The 16,383-nt window shown below is 37.3% G+C and overlaps 3 protein-coding genes across 6 annotated transcripts in view; 1 reads left to right on the top strand and 2 right to left on the bottom strand.

Moving 5' to 3' along the window:
- Positions 1-4,125: 4,125 nt before the first annotated feature.
- Positions 4,126-16,023, bottom strand: AK6 (adenylate kinase 6). 2 transcript variants are annotated; one of them, XM_015245326.3, is made up of 5 exons: positions 15,898-16,023; positions 13,755-13,847; positions 5,733-5,791; positions 5,498-5,643; positions 4,126-4,653 (listed from the first exon to the last, which is right to left on the bottom strand). In XM_015245326.3, exons 1-5 carry the CDS (start codon positions 15,920-15,922, stop codon positions 4,461-4,463), a joined length of 516 nt encoding a protein of 171 aa, XP_015100812.1. In that variant the 5' UTR covers positions 15,923-16,023; the 3' UTR covers positions 4,126-4,460. The 2 variants fall into 2 exon arrangements, with proteins under 2 accessions (XP_015100812.1, XP_006197612.1); XM_006197550.4 differs by lacking the exon at positions 15,898-16,023 and adding an exon at positions 15,703-15,789.
- TAF9 (TATA-box binding protein associated factor 9) lies at positions 11,929-15,751 on the bottom strand. The gene is made up of 3 exons (XM_006197548.4): positions 15,703-15,751; positions 13,755-13,847; positions 11,929-12,972 (listed from the first exon to the last, which is right to left on the bottom strand). The coding sequence occupies exon 3, from the start codon at positions 12,953-12,955 to the stop codon at positions 12,158-12,160; it is 798 nt and encodes a 265-aa protein (XP_006197610.1). The 5' UTR covers positions 12,956-12,972; positions 13,755-13,847; positions 15,703-15,751; the 3' UTR covers positions 11,929-12,157.
- Positions 15,766-16,383, top strand: part of RAD17 (RAD17 checkpoint clamp loader component) — a 29,062-nt gene continuing 28,444 nt past the window's right edge. For 2 of the 3 annotated variants that reach the window (XM_006197551.3, XM_015245260.3), the window contains exon 1: positions 15,766-16,190. In XM_006197551.3, the coding sequence (XP_006197613.1) occupies positions 16,175-16,190 (16 nt within the window). In that variant the 5' untranslated portion in view covers positions 15,766-16,174. The remainder of the gene's footprint in view (positions 16,191-16,383) is intronic. The other variant, XM_031675293.2, reaches the window with a different exon arrangement.

Genomic DNA, 16,383 nt, shown 5'->3' with positions numbered 1-16,383 from the left:
GACTTAGAATTGAGGCTCTAATTCCTCCTGATGAGCATAGTAGATGCTCAGAGATTTAGATTATCATAAAAGATCAATATGTTTGTAATTTTAAAGCTAATTTGCCTACTATCTCCTTTAGTATGGTGAGCATATTCAGTAGCTTTTCAAACCCCAGATAATTTTTCTTCACTTAAAACTTTGACTTAACATTTAAAATAGTGGTCTTTACCCTAAAAATATCCAAGCCTCTCCTCCTAAAAAAATTTAAATAACTCTATTTAATGCAAAACTTTGGTTGCATGCATATAAAATTTATTATTAGAAAGACATGAGTTGGTTTACATCACTCTTGTGCAATGTTGAACTACTGCATAAAAGTATTTGCTCAATGTCTTTAAAGACTAGTAACTACCAATTTGATTACATTTCAAATCTGATAGGCATTTAACACCTTACGTATCCACACACAGCATACAGTTTAAAGTATACTACTCAATGGTTTTTGGTAGTTCAGAGTAATGCAACCATCACCACCACAATTTTAATTTTTTGTTGTGGGGGGACATAATTAGGTTTTCTTATTTTTTTAGAGGAGGTACTGGATTGAACCCAGGACCTTGTGCATACTAGGCATGTGCTCTACCATTTGAGCTATATCCTCCCACCACCACCACAATTTTAGAACATTTGCATCACCCCCAGAAGAAACCCTCTGTCCGTTAGTAATCATTCCTCATTTCTTCTCTACTGCCCAGCCCTAAATAACTGCTACTCTAATGTCTGTCTCTATATTTGCCTGGACTGGAAATTTCTTATAAATGAAATCTTATAATATATGGGCTTTTGTGACTGGCCTTTTTCTTAGCATAATGCTTTCAAGGTTTATGAATGTCGTAGCATGTATCAGTAATTCATTCTTTTTATGGCTGTATAATATTCCATCTTATGGAGGTACCACCCTTATTTAGCCATTTATCAATTGAAGAACATTTGGGTGGTTTCCGGTTTTTGGCTGTTTGGAATAACACTGCTGTGAGCATTCATGGACAAGTTTTTGTGTGGATGTCTGTTTTCATCTCTATTCCTAGGAATGCAATTGTTGAGCCATATGTTACTCTCTGTTTCGCATTTTGAGGAGCTACCAAATGGTTTTCCAAAGCAACTGCACCATTTCATATTAACATTTGCTATGTATGAGGAGTCCAGTTTCTCTATATCCTTATCAACACTTGTTCTCTGTTTTTTTTTTTTTGATACTAGCCATCCTAGCTAGCAAATTAAATATCTGATAAGGATCTAGTACCCCCAAAATACAAAGAATTCTTACAACTAAATCACAAAAAGACAAATAACCAAATTGCAAAATGGACAACTGATTTGAATAGCCATTTCTTTGAAGAAAATATGTACATGGCCAGTAAACACATGAAAAGATGCTCAGTTCATTAGGGAAATACAAATTAAAACCTCTACGAGACCACTTCACTTCACATCCATTAGGATTACCTTCAGAGGCCTTCCCCACCACAGTGATTGGCATGGAGCCTTGCACATACATTATAGGCAATCTGTATTTATTAAAACGAACCTTCTAAATGTGCTCGCATACTATTTCTTCCAGGAATTTACTCAACAGATAAACTTGCTCATGTGCGAAAGTTACATATGCATTTGGTAGCACAACTTAATGAGGAAGACCCTGCTTAGATGGAATCCTGTCTCTGATACTTCCTAGCTGTGATCTTTTTTTTCAATTGAAGTATAATCAGTTTAAAATGTTGCATCAATTTCTGGTATACAGCATACTTCAGTCATACATATACATATATATTCCTTTTCATATTCTTTTTCATTACAGGTTACAAGATATTGAATATAGTTCCCTGTGCTATGCAGTATAAACTTACTGTTTATTTTATACATAGTAGTTAATATCTGCAAATCTCAAACTCCCATTTTATCCCCTCCCACCCCTGTTCCCCCCTAATAACCATAAGTTTGTTTTCTATGTCTATGAGTCTGTTTCTGTTTTTGTGGAATTTTTAATGATGGCCATTCTGACTGGTGTGAGATGATACCTCATTGTAGTTTTGATTTGCATTTCTCTGATACTGATATTGAGCATTTTTTTCATGTGCCAATTGGCCATTTGTATGTCTTCATTGGAGAAATGCTTGTTTAGGTCTTCTGCCAATTTTTGGATTGGGTTGTTTGTTTTTTTTTATTAAGTTGTATGAGCTGTTTATATATTCTGGAAATTAAGCCCTTGTCAGTCCCTAGCTGTGATCTTGAGTAAGTCACCTAACCCTTTTGTGCCTTGGTTCTATCACCTGTAATGGAAATAATACCTATACCTCAGATAGTAGTCATGTGAATTAAGAGAGTTCATTTTATGTGTTATTCTTTCTTACCATTCTTGTATCATTGTTCAGTAAAAAGCTGGAAACAATGTAAATGTCTATCAATAGGGGACTCATTAAGCCACAACCTTAATGGAGCTCTGTGCAAACATACAAGAATTAGTGATCCAAAGAAGGTATACAAATGACTAACAGGCACATGGAGAGATACTCAACATCATTAGACATTAGGAAAATATAAATCAAAACCAAAATGAAATATGACTGTACATCTAAAGGATGGCAGTAGCAAGTGCTGGCAAGGATGTGGAGAAAGTAGATCCCTTATACATGTATGGTGAGAATGTAAAGTAAAGCAGTCACTTTGGAAAAATTTGGCATTTCCTCAAAATGTTAAATTCAATTGCAGTATGACCCAGCAATTTCCCTTTCAGCTGTTTCCAAGAGAATTGAAAAGACACAGCTACACAAAAACTTGTACACAAACGTTCATAACATAATTAATAATACCCAAAGTGGATGCAACCCATCTGTGTCACTGATGGAATGGATAAACAAAATGTGGGATAGCCATTCAGTGGAACATTATCCGACCATGTAAAAGAACGAAGTACTCCTAAGGCTAAAGGCTAAAACGTGGATGATCTCGAAAACACTATGCTAAGTGAAAGAAGCCAGATAGAAAAGACCCCATACGATTTCATTTATATGAATTGTCTAGAATATGCAAATCCATAGAGACAGTAAGTAGACTAAGTGATAGCAAGAGATTGGAGAAGGGAAGAATGGGAAGTGACTGGTAACAGGTATGGAGCTGCTTTTGAGTGGGGTGATGAAAATGTTACAGAATTGGATAGTTGCACAATCTTGTGAATATGATAAAAACCAATGGGTTGTACACCTTACAATGGTGTGCTTTATATATATAAATTATATCTTAAATAAAGAACAGTAAGGTCTGTATGTTCTGAGATGGTATAATATCCAAAATACATTAAATGAAAAAAATAGAGAACATTTTGCATAGTGTGCTACCATAGGCTTAAAAAATAATAATAATGTTCACAAGCACACACATGCTTTGCAGGCATAAAATCTCTGAAAAGATACACAAGGAACCAGTAACATCATTTCCTAAAGGGAGAGAATCTAGCATGACTGAAGAACACAGTGGCCTGAAGGGAAACTTCCTTTCCAGTACAGATCTTCCTTGATTTATGAAGGGGTTACACCCCAATAAACACATCATAAGTTGAAAATATCCTAAGTTGAAAATGCATTTAATACACCAAACCTATGAAACATCACAGCTTAGCTTAGCCTGTATTAAACAGGCTTAGAATACTTACATTAACTTACAGTTAGGCAAAATCATCTTAACAGAAAGCCTATTTTATAATAGTATTGGATATCTCATGTAACTTATTGAGTACTGTACTGAAAGTGAAAAACAGAATGGCTGTGTGGGTGCAGGATGGTTGTAAGCGGCTCAGTTGTTCACCCTCAAGATCGTGTGGCTGACTGGAGCTGCAGCCCTCTGCCCCGCCCAGCATCACAGTGCTGCATGCCACTAGCCTGGGAAAAGATAAAAACTCAAAGTGTGATTTCTACTGAATGCCTATTGCTTTTGCATCATTGTAAAGTCAGAAATTCCTAAGTTGACCCATTATAAGCGGGACACTGTCTATATACCTTTTGTGGCTTTTGGGTTTTATACAGAGTGCAAGTATTACCATTTACACTTTTTTTTTTTTAAAAGAAAAATAAACATGGAAAACTCTGATGTTTTGTCTTAAGTTTTATTTTAAGAAATCACTTTCATTTTATTCTGTAATAAACTTAAAATATATCCACCCATTTGGTGAGATTTATTTATCCTTTAGCAATTGAAGCACTAAACAATGACAGTTTTAATTCTCAATCCTTAATAATATTATTCATGATAATTGAGATTAGTTTTCTCATGGAGAAAAAAACCCTAAACATAAACCTTTATACTATCCACCTACTACTCCAACAACACAGTTTCAATAAGGAAGTTTTACTGATAATTGAACAATTTATATAATGTGGGCAGAGAGATATCAAGAGTGATTGTAAGGTGGCCATTCTTGTAAGTCAAGAGCTATGATCTTTGACCCATTGCTCAATCCATTTCAATATCTGATCGATATTATCCTCAAGATCTTCTGGATTATTGCTGGGCAGCTGATGCACTATTTCCTCCTTGTAGGATGCTAAGGCTTCTTCATAAAGAATTTGAAAAATTTCACACTGAATATTGTCTTTTAGTTTCTTCTCATTATAACCCCTAGAAGGCAAAGAGATGATTACTTAGCTGGAGTTTTAGGAACACACCAGAAACTGGACACTTTTGTAACTATGCACTTTTGAACACATGAAAAATCAAGCAACAATACTTGTATATAATAAAATGCATAAAAGGAATTATCGTACAGTAGTTGGGTACTTGATCACACAATTTCCCACAGTATGACTCAGAAGACAGTGGGAAAATGTCTTCCATAAAATTTTTCTTTTTTGGTTTTTCTGGTGATGCTTTCTTAGAGGAATAAACTCAAATATATTTTAAAGATTGTGAGATATTAATTTACCTTGTTAGTTTTTCATAAGTTTTCCCATTCCTGTTGTGAGGATAATTTGAGTGGGTAATGTTCATTCCATAGCAAAGAATGTTATTGGCTTGGTTGTTTTCCTAGCAAAGTTTTACATTAAGGAAAAAGCATGTGGGAGTGTATAGCTTAAGTGGTAGAGCACATGCTTAGCATACGTGAGGTCCTGGGTTCAATCCCCAGTACCTTCTCTAAAAATAAAAAAACAAACCTAATTACCTCCCCCTACAAAAACAACAACAAAGGAAAAAGCATGACTAAACAGAATTGCTATATAGTACATTTTACTGAATCAAACTGTCAGTTGAGGTATTCATTTACTCAAAGTACTGCTTGTGTTTTACAAATGCATCTTTTTCTCTTAGGTTCAGAAAGTTCATACCATACAGATTTGCTTTATAGTAAGACAAAATAGTCACATTTTCAAGTAGAACCCTTTATGATGGTAGTACTGGCCAACCTCAGGAATCTGAATAAAAATTTATATTATACTTTAAGAACTCAGTGCTTTTCCTTTCTTACCTTGTTTCAAGCCTTTTGTACAAAACACTGTTATCTGTTTTCAGCACAAAAACTATATGAAACCAGCGTTCAGGGAAGAAATCACAACCATGGTAATCAACAATAACTCCACCTTCACTCATTTGGTTTTCTAACTCATCAACTACCTGTGAAAAAGGAAAAGAAGGAAGAACACAGGTCAACTTTCCTATTAAATTTTTTTTAATGTATATTTATTTTAAAAAATTGTACTTACTCTATCTTCATCTAAAATGGGACAGTCATACTCTTCATCATAGCCATCATATAACTGCCCTAAAAGAGATATACACTGGTGTGTTAAAGTAGTATTTTCTAAGTAACTTTCAGTAATTTTCAATTAATTCTAGACTTTGGGAAAGGAAATATATCATCAGTTACTCTTTTAGAGACAAGGGAGGGCATTAACACAAGAGATGTCACATAGACACCAAATATAAAGAGCTATACTGATAAATTAGAATTTTGTCTAGAAGCTTGGATAGCAATATACCTGAAACCATTTTAGCTATCAAAACTAAAACAACTAAAAAGACAGAATAATAGCCAACTTCAGAATTTGTGGAGCTATTAGTAGAGGAGAACTGCATTATTTTTGTTGAGCCACAGATTGGTGGGAAAAGGGGACACATGGATGGAAATACTCCCTACACGTTAACAGCAGGTTAAGTTCCAAATTTATGAGGCCAAAGATATGAAACTTATTAAAAGCAACAACATGTTCTTGATTCCAAAAATGAACCCTTTGTCACTGAGGGCATATCTTCATGGGGTTTGGGGAAGGAGTCAGTACCCAGATGCTCCTTTACGTCTAGATTTCCAGCATCCCCAAAAGCCAAGGGTTAAATACCTTATTTCAGAAGGTAGAAGAATGATGGACAGATATAAAAAAGGCAGATTTAAATGTAACTTTCCAGCAAATTAAAGCTTCCTTTCCAAGGAAGTTTGTCTTAAGGTGAGACTTAACCAATCTCAGCCTCACTCTGAATCCCTAGGAGGTACAATCTCTAAGGCAGGCTTAGGTCATCCTCTTAGCCATCTCGAAGATGGCTATAGTCTTCCCACGTCCCCTTCCCCTTACTATTTTGGCACAGGTTGAAATGAGGTTAAAAAATGAGCATGAGTTCTAAAGTGACAATAGTCCTGAGAGTTAAGTGGAAGGCACAGAGGCAGTTTTAACTCTGGACAGATATTGGCCATGTGAGCCACTGCTCTAGCACATTAGTGTGGCCTCTGCCTTCTTGTGTTGCTGTTCAGTTACCAGAAACTTACCAGCTAAAAGGTTAAACTGTATTGGTGTGGGGAAAACTGGTTAACAATTTAGAAAATAATCTAAATCCTTACTTTATACCACAAATAGGTGGATTAAAGAACTAATTTTTTTTTAATTTATAGGTGATTTACAATGTTGTGCTAGTTTCAAGTGTACAGCATAGTGAGTCAGTTATACATATATATATTTCAGATATTTTCCATTATGTTATTACAAGATATTGAATATAGTTCTCTGTGCCATAGAGTAGACCCTTGTTTATTTATTAAAGTAGTGTGTATCTGTTAACCTCAAACTCCTAATTTATCCCTCCCCCTCCCCCTTTGGTAACCATAAGTTTGCTTTCTATATGAAGAGCAAATTTCTTAATTCCAAAGATAAATAGAAAATTTAACCTACAAAGGAATAATTCATTAGAGTTTGTGAAAAAATAAAATGACTGATTTGAACATATAAAATGTTAAATCTCTGTTCAATGAAAAATATAGTTTTTTAAAAAAGAAAAACAGCAGGGAGAAGTATTTGTAGTAGGACAATGGACTGAAATATCTTAAAGATCAAAATAACAGTAAGTAGCTTAACAAAGAATAATAAGATTCACACAGAATAGAAAAGATAATTAGTAAATAGTAACTGAAAAAAATGTTGGACTTTCTCAGTGATTAGACATGCAAATTAAAATGAGCCTTTTTATACCTATTTTATTAATTACATACGTATTTAGTAAATTGACTCTAGAAATGTATTTTTACTTAGGTAAATAATATTAGGTCGTTTTATTTTTCTGTGTACTATTTTTACAATACTCTATATATTTTTTACAATGCCACAAAATCTAATACTAACAGCTGATTCTGTACCATGTGGGAATCTGGAATAGATCAATGTTCCTTCATATTTTAAATCCAGACTAGTAAAATCTTTAAAAATATATGCTGTCTAAAATACAGACAACTATGGCAATATTAACTTTAAGAATTAAAGTCTTTATACTACAATGCTGAAATGCAGGATTTCTTAAATCACTTTAATATATTTTAATAAAATAGTGTAATCCAAGCTTTCAAACATTCACTTCAAAAAGCATTTATCAAACACCATGTACCAGTAATTACAGGAGTAATGAAGATATATTAGTGAACAAATTGAATAAGAAGACAAACTCAGTCCTTCCATTTTGAAGACTTTACAATAAAATGGGGTGATGACAGACAAGTAACTTGGAAATTACAGTATTTTAATGTTACGGTACTACGGGAGCAATAGGATGGGCACCATTTAGGTTAGAAACATAAAGTTGGGTGGTATATTAGGGGAGGCTTCCTAGAGGAGGTAACTTCTAAGTGAAGACTTGAAGCAGTTAGCTAGGGAAAAAAAGGTAAGATGACTCTTAACAGAGAAAACAAGATATTCAAAGGCAGAGAGACTAGAGAGGGCAGGCCTTTCAAAGGAGGGAAAGTCTTTCAGAATAGTTAGAAAGTAGGTGATAAAGGGGTCAGGTGAATTGAGGCCAGATTAAAAAGGACCTTGAAGGCTTCACTGAGTTTAGACTTTAATCCCAAGGCAAAGGAAAATCATTACTGCATTTTAAGCATGAAATGGCATGATCAATTTCAAATTTTTAAAAATCATTTCGGTTTCTGTGTGCAGTTGGAAGAAAGCAAATCCAGAAGCACGGATACCATATAAAGGCTACTGCAGAATTTTAGGTAAGTGATAATTACAATCTGCGTTATAGGGAACAGAGAAATAGATGGATTCTAAACTTCATTTCAAATTTCCAAAAAGAGTAAAAATGTTTGCTACTTTAGAAAGTTTCAATTGGAAGTCAAATTTATAATTGTCTGTACAGAGGGTCTTCATATGACAAAGATTGGGGGGGGGAAGTCTGATTTGATTAAACTACCAAACATTTTGAAAATTAATTTCCCAAAGTTTTATGATTTACTTAAAAATTACTTGCAGAAAAAAAAATCGATTGTGAAGCCAGTTAAAAGGCTTTAAAGACCTTCTTACCTTAAAAGACTTTCCCACTTGTTAGTCAAACCGTAAAAGCATGACATTTTCTTTACTGCCATCCTAGAATTTATATACTCATATGAAAGCTGTTCTTTAAAGTTAATGATAGAGGGATGCTAGTTATCTATTTTGATGCTGCTGCCAATAATACAGTTTCAGATTTCATCCTTTGGAAATACATTTACCTCAACCCAACAAGAGGCTTTTAATTATAATGCAATTAGTACAAGAAATTAATTGGTTTAAGGATTGGGAGCTTTGATATCTGGCATTTTATGCAAAGAAAGCAATGAATTCTCCTTAGAGAAGTTATTAGAGTACCAAAGATGTGGAATTTAAGTTGGGCCTTTTAAGGTGCTGTTTGTAAGGTAGGTTAGGAAGGGCATCTATAGACAAAGGAAATAAAGACATGGAGATGCAAGACGCCCCACTTTTTCCACTGCTGAAGAACAACAGTGCACTATGGGTAGACTGAAAGGGACTTAGGAGATAGCGGCTGCAGAGCAGGCTGAAGGTAAACTGTGGCCAGTTCGTAATCTCCTATACTTCATTAAGGAGGATGGACTTTATCAGTAAAAAGTTCATGTCATCCTCTCTGTTCCCTCTTTTAAAGGATATAATGATGGGGTATTGAAGAGGGAGGGAAGAGGTACTGAAGAATAGAAGATTCAGCATGGACGGTCTTGAGAATGGTACAGCAGTGCCAAAGGGACACAGCACCGGTGGTCTTAGGAATGGGATAGGGCTATCAAAGTGATTTTTCAAACCATCAAGATTAGGAGCCAAGTGCATCTGTGCAGTGTGTGACTAGTTTGTGTGTGGGGGGAATAGGAATCAGGAGCAGCCAAGCAGGGTCAGGAATGACTTCAGAGCATGTGCTTTTTAAACATTAATTTGGAAATGTTTGGGAACTATCTAGATGGTTACGCCTAGTAGGCATCTAGAAACCGGGCTAAGTTTTAATTATAAATTTAAGAGTCATCAACAAAAGGGAGTTACTAACTAGTCCTGAGTGAATGACATTACTAGAGGGAGGGGCAGGATTACAAAATGGCTGTAGTGAAATCACAGGGGAATGAGGTATACGGTGGGAAGGAAAAGAATCAGATGCAGATTGGGACAGCAGTGTTGGAGAGGCCAATGGAGAAGTTAGTTTCAAAGGCTTTCCGTGGTAGCTGATTAAGGTGAAGGAAAAAAATGGGATACACAGAGGTTAGAGCAGGGATGGCAAACTTTTCCTGTAAAAGGCCACACAGTAAATACTTAAGGATTTGCAGTCTAGTCTTTAGTGTACTACAAAAACAGCAGCAGCTTGCCAACCCCTGGGTTAGAAACACACCAAGATTTTAAGTATTGAAGGCCAGGTATTTGAAATGTATCCAATGTCAATATAATCATACTACTTTTGTCTAGACCTATGAGTATCCTGGGTTTAGGGACAAAGGCTAAAGACTGATAAGCTTGTGGCAGGAAAATTAAGGATGCTGGTAAATGTGTAATTAAATGACTGGATACGGGAAAGGACATCAACTGAGGAACGTGAGACTGGAAGAACAGTGATAAAAGCATTCTTACTGCACACTGAGGACGCTTCAAAGTTTTACTAAGCTTAATTCCCCACCTAATTTTTTCTGCTTTGGTTTTAAATGGCATAAGGATGGTCTCTTACGAAAAATACAATTTAATATGACTAGGATGGCAATAAACTCCATTTAGACACATCTGTTTAGAACCAGTTTTTGTTTTTTTTAAGCCTCATTTCTTAAAGCAGGGTTTCTCAACCTGAATTACTACTGACATTTTGAGCTTGATAATTCTGTTATGGAGATGGAGGGTTGTCCTGTGAATTGGAGAATGTTCAGCAGAATCCCTGGCCTGTACCATTAGAGGTCAGTAGCAACACTCCTCACCCCAGTTGTGATTACCAAAAATGTCTCAGAAGTTGCCAAATGTCCCCTGAGGGGTAAAATCACCCCGAGTTGAGAACCACTGCTTTACAGATAATTGCATGGTTTCCCTTAAAATGTATCACCATTTGGAAAAAAAATGAGGAAGCTGAATGTCTCAGACTATTTCCTAGTAAGGTTTTCAGATATATTCAAATGGCACCTGGGAAAAAAAACCTGGTACATTAGGTTTTTCAATAAAGTACCTCATCTAACACTTGTCAAATCAGACCAGAAATCCTTTTCTGGCAAAACAGGAGGGGAAAAAACTCGCACTTTTCCTTTAAGGTAGATTCCATCTCATGAAATAATCTCACCAATAAAATACAAAGAGAATGGTCAAGACTATGCACCATTAGGTGGGCACACAACTGACTAAAACAGTTTGAGAACAAACAGAAGACTCAGTGAAGAAGACAAGTGTCTCACAGTGGATTATACTTTGGTGTTACTGTTGCTCTCAATGCTATCCATGATAGATTTTACAGCAGCTTCATTAAGCTTAGAAGTGTTACATTGAGTGGGTAAAATTAGAACTGGAAGACATGGCTGAAATTGACTACAACGTGACTGTGAAATCACCTGTCAAAAACAGTAAAATTCAACAGGCAAAGGAACAAAAGCAGATTTCACGTAGGTATAAAATGGAGAATGACAAGCTATGCACAGTTGTAAGTTTTATTAACAATAACTTAAATGCTAAACCTGGATTAAAAGTGTAAGCATGATACTGGCATATAGTATTAAGACTGACAAGCAAAGAGGCACAAAATCGACCTGCAAAAGGGATACTGGAAAAAAAATTTTTTTGAATTTTTGACACTGGGAAATACACCAAGGGTCCTTAAATATAACCAAAGGGATAGAAAAATGGGACCTAAGAAGAAGTCTGGCAATTGAGGAAGATAAATCTAAACAGATAAGGACCCACTATGAATAAAAATCATGACCAAGTGATCCCTCCAAAAAGCAGGCATAGTTACACTTCAGCAATCTGAAAGCATGGCCCTTAAGAGTGACTTATACAGCAGGAATCATACTATGATCTGAAGACACTAGAAATGACACTCTAGTGGGTAATGAATAGACTGTAACAACTTCAAGTTTTTGTTAACTGTTGGTCATAATGAGGCAGAAAACTGCTTCTAAAAACATAATTGCCAAAGTACCAACAATCAAACTGATGAATTACAACTTTATTTTTTACACTTAAAGGCTGACAAAAAACCATTACTAGTCCTACTAAAGAAAGTCCAATACAACATCTCAATTGAAAAATGATAGCCATATTTACTCATTAAATACTATTTTTCTAAAACAACTTGGAAACATCCAGCATGCATGTTTAATCTCAGTACAATGGATTCAAAACCAAGTATACATGTTACATGCATCAAGGCTAGGTTACAAATTATCATAGTCATCGTCATCATCGTCATCGTCATCATCATCATCTTCACGTTTTCTTTTCAATGCACTTGATGATTCACTGGCAGTATTTTGTGATGACACCATGTTAGTGGTAATAAGAATGTTTTTTGACCCAATTAATGATGGATTAATTAGAACATTCTGAACTGTTGATGTTGCAGGAATTGATGCTTTTACAGCTGGGGACTGTGAAGTGGGCATCTGTACTGTAAACCTTTGCCCTGTTAGGGACACTGGAGTCCCTACTTTCGTTGAAACAGACATGGTTTGTGGGGTTGGTGTGCCAAGTGTGGGAGTACTTGGTCTGCTAGTAACTGAACCAACACTTAACCGTGGAACCGTTATTCTTCCCGCAGAAGTAGATGCCTTTTTTTGTAAAGACTTAAGTCTGTAATTTGGAGCAGTCAAACAATATCTATCAGGTGGCAATCTAGGGCCTGAATATGGCTTGATCAATGGCAGAGGGGTTTGATTTCTTTGCCTTGCAATATCTAATAAAAAATCTCTTGGGGGAGGAGAGGTAAAAGACTGGTCAGCACGACACTGGATTGCCAATCGCACATCATCTGCATCAACAGTAGCTTTCTTAGCATGACTTGAATAAATTTTTGCATCATCTAGAATTGTGGTGACATATCGGAAGGCAAACTCCAACATCTGATTTATAACTCTTGGCTCATATTCTGTAATCCCCATATCCTTCAGGATTTGTGCCATCATCTGTGCATCTTTCGGCATGCTCTTGGGAGAAGCCATCTTGCCAGACTCCATGATATCCGGTGATCAGACTTTAGATCATTTGAAAAAAATATGTACATTAGATCAAACCTGAAATAGTTACTTTGGTAGCAACTGTCAGGAACTTTAAAATGTTTAAATACATGTTAAATTTTTAAAAATATAAGTTTTTAAAATATATTAAATCTTTTTAATTTTAATGAGGCACATTTAAAGTTCTCTTTAAATTTATTGAGTTTCTATCCATTATGGTATATAAAAAGATGAAGACACAAATAAGGGGGTGATAAAAGATTGGGGAAAAAGAGGGTCAAATAAGTAAACATGTATCACTTTAGAATGTGTGTAGCTGCTTGCAGGCATGCACCTATGAAATTAATCTAAGAAAATACCAAAGGACAGAAAATTCCATGTGCTACTGTCAGAGTTCAAAATAGTGTCCTTATAGGGAGCTCAATATACTGTCTCCACAGATATGCTCAGCACCACCCCAACCTTTATGTGTTTGCCCAAATCAAAATACTCTCCCTCTTCCTCATGTTCGATTCTATCTACCATAAGGTCAATCTTCACAGAAGCTGTCCCAATTATAACTGTCCACAAGACCTGCTAACCAATGGCAGAGGGGATGTAATGGTCAAAACAACCAAGACACAACATTAGACAATATGTTCTATTTCTATGGGTCCTCATCAGAGCACAAATTCCTTAATGGCAATCCTTCTCTCCTTTTTGTACCCTCACAAATATAGTCCTAATACTCCATCATTTCTCTCACTTAAAAAAATAAATAAATAAAATAACATAAATCTAACACCAAAGTGTCCCTTACCTTCGCGAGCTAAATCACCCACATTAATGTATTTCAGTCCTGATCTTGATGCAAGTTCTTTGCCTAGCGTGGTTTTTCCAACCCCTGGTGTACCTGTAAGACAAGCCACAGAAATATACTGTTCAAGAAATACTTATTAGACTTTAGCTACTGATCTGCCCTTCTTAAGGTTCTAAATAACTGAAATGAAGTTTCCTATTCAGCAATCCTCTATGAATTAATACACACCATAACCTAATAAAAACTACCCAAAGCCTGTTGGATATCAGGATCTTAGCCAGTGTATCTGATTCTACTAGGAGTGGGTCTTAGGAGATTCTGTCAATCACAGATTGTCTGCTACCACCATAGAAATTCCCAGAATAAAACTAGCCATTGCAAATAAATTACTATCATTTATTTGCTTTAACTGAAAAAAAAAATTAAATTGTTCATGGGAAAAGTTTGGCAGTATGAAAGACAAAATCTCATTTCTACTGACCCACTACACTCTTCCCTGGGGCAATCAGTGTAAGCCAGTTTCTTAAACATGTCTCCAAATAAGTCGTATACATATGCATTTGTGTATACATCAACGTATATGTATACATACGGTAGCATACTACATGTGTACATATACATACACTGCATGTATATATACATACACACACTACAGATTTCCTTTTACATAAATGGCAATATTGTACCTTCACCTTCCCTTTTTTATAGCTATATGTTTCAAGATAATTAAACCCACAATTTTCTGCTGTTCGGGTTTAATGCCACTAAAATTATGAAACTTGATCATTATAATCAGAGATAACGGGAATAAATCAAGTCTTCATAAAGATAACATTTACCTCCAGTCCATAATAATACATCAAGTTTGAACCCTGAACGCACCATGTTCTCAATAAAATCCTCACATTTAGATTTTTGATATTGTTTAATATTAAAAAACAAACACAGTCTGATCCAAACAAATGAGACGTTGTAAAATGGTCCCCTCAAGAAATCTTAAAGGCTAAGCATTAATTTGAGGTTAATCTGCAGCTCTCAGAAATAGATAGGACTTATGCGTCGCCAATAAGCTTATGTTCTGCTAAAGGATAAAACTTGACTGCTGTTTCCACAAAGAGCGCCTCAATTTTTAGATGCTGCAGTAGCATCCACACCCATTAGATTCTTTCATGAATGACTTACAATGCTATTAACTGCTAAAACTTAACAGACATTTTCAGAGTTAAAAACGACCATAAATATTTTCCTTTAAAGGCGTTATGCGGCATTTTACTATCACAGGCGCCCTGAGTATGGATCCAAATACCCAGAACCCCCACAATTAGCTAGGGAACTTTTCAGCATCTCTACAAGAGAAACACGACCAGAGCTGCTCAGTAGATGCTTTTCCTTCTTAATATAAAAAAAAAAAGAGAGAAAGCCTCTCCACAAGCCGTATGCAGCAAACTGATCACTCCAGACATTAGAATCCTTTCATAAAAATCTGACTCTCAGATACAGAAGAAAAAAGAGACAGCCCAGGAGGCCAAAGGCATCCACCATTAACAGATCTATTAAGGGCCGGATACTGCCTTACGTTATTTCGCTAAAAACCTAAAGAGAACCCTGCAGGTAAAGAAACAACAGCCATTTTACAAACAAAAGCCTGATTAATAAAGATTAGGCAGCTTGCCGAAAAAAAGGAACTGGATATATCTACCTCTCTGCACCTCACCGAGTAGCCAACCTCCACCAATAGAATTAACGTTCGCCGTCCCCTCCCCCCGTCTCCCGCAACCGTCGCGAGGGCCGGGTCTCGAGGCCGTGACAACTGCCACGCCACGCGGCCCTCGCCGAGTCTCGAAACAGAACACTGAGTGGCACCCCCTTCGGGAGTCCGAGGGCCCGGAGCACTCGGCGTCCCTGGCTAGCCCCGCCGTCCAGCACCACCCCCGGCGCGCGCCCTGACCCGTGAGCAAGATGTTCGGAAGCAACATGGTCCTCACCGCGCCGGCTCGGGACGCCTCTGCACACGCGCCCTACACGCAACAGGGAGGGGCCGGAAGGGGCGGGAGGCGGTAAGCGCCAGTGGCGCCGGAGTACTGGAGGTCTCCTGTGGCGGTAGCGAACCACCTCTGCCGCCTCGTCGCCGACCATTGGTTACCTGGCCTTCTATGACACGCTTCCATCGCAGGGTCCGAATTACGGGCACAGGTCGGCTCGGAGCTTCGAGTCAGGCAGTGCGCTGGATGCCTAAGACAGTCGCTGATTTGGCGGCCCCGCCTTTCCGTCTGTGTCGCGGAAGCGCCGACCGGTCTGGTAGGACCCCGGGAGGTGGGCCCTCCAAGACGGCTCGCCGCTGAGCCTGGGTAGGGCCGGGTGGCTACCCTTCCGCCTGGAGCAGAGACTGGGTTCCCCCGTTCCTTTCCACCCACAAGGGGATGCAGCTCCCGGAAAGTAAGGCTGCCGCAGTTGCGGCTGTGGTATATGTCTGTCCTAGAGACGTGAGTCCATCTGTGCCTTCACGCCTTTCTCGGCTCTCATCGCTCCTCCTCCTGACCTGCCCATCCCATCTGGGGGTGAGAGGGGTGGAGGTGCAGAGTTCTGGCCTGGAGCCAGGGTATGCGAGCTCGTCTTCGCTCTCTGACTA

This window comes from Vicugna pacos, chromosome 3 (assembly GCF_048564905.1).
Source record: "Vicugna pacos chromosome 3, VicPac4, whole genome shotgun sequence".
NCBI classification, from domain to species: Eukaryota; Metazoa; Chordata; class Mammalia; order Artiodactyla; family Camelidae; genus Vicugna; species Vicugna pacos.
The sequence above is the reverse complement of the archived record's forward strand: the minus strand, read 5'-3'. Positions and strand labels throughout refer to the sequence as shown.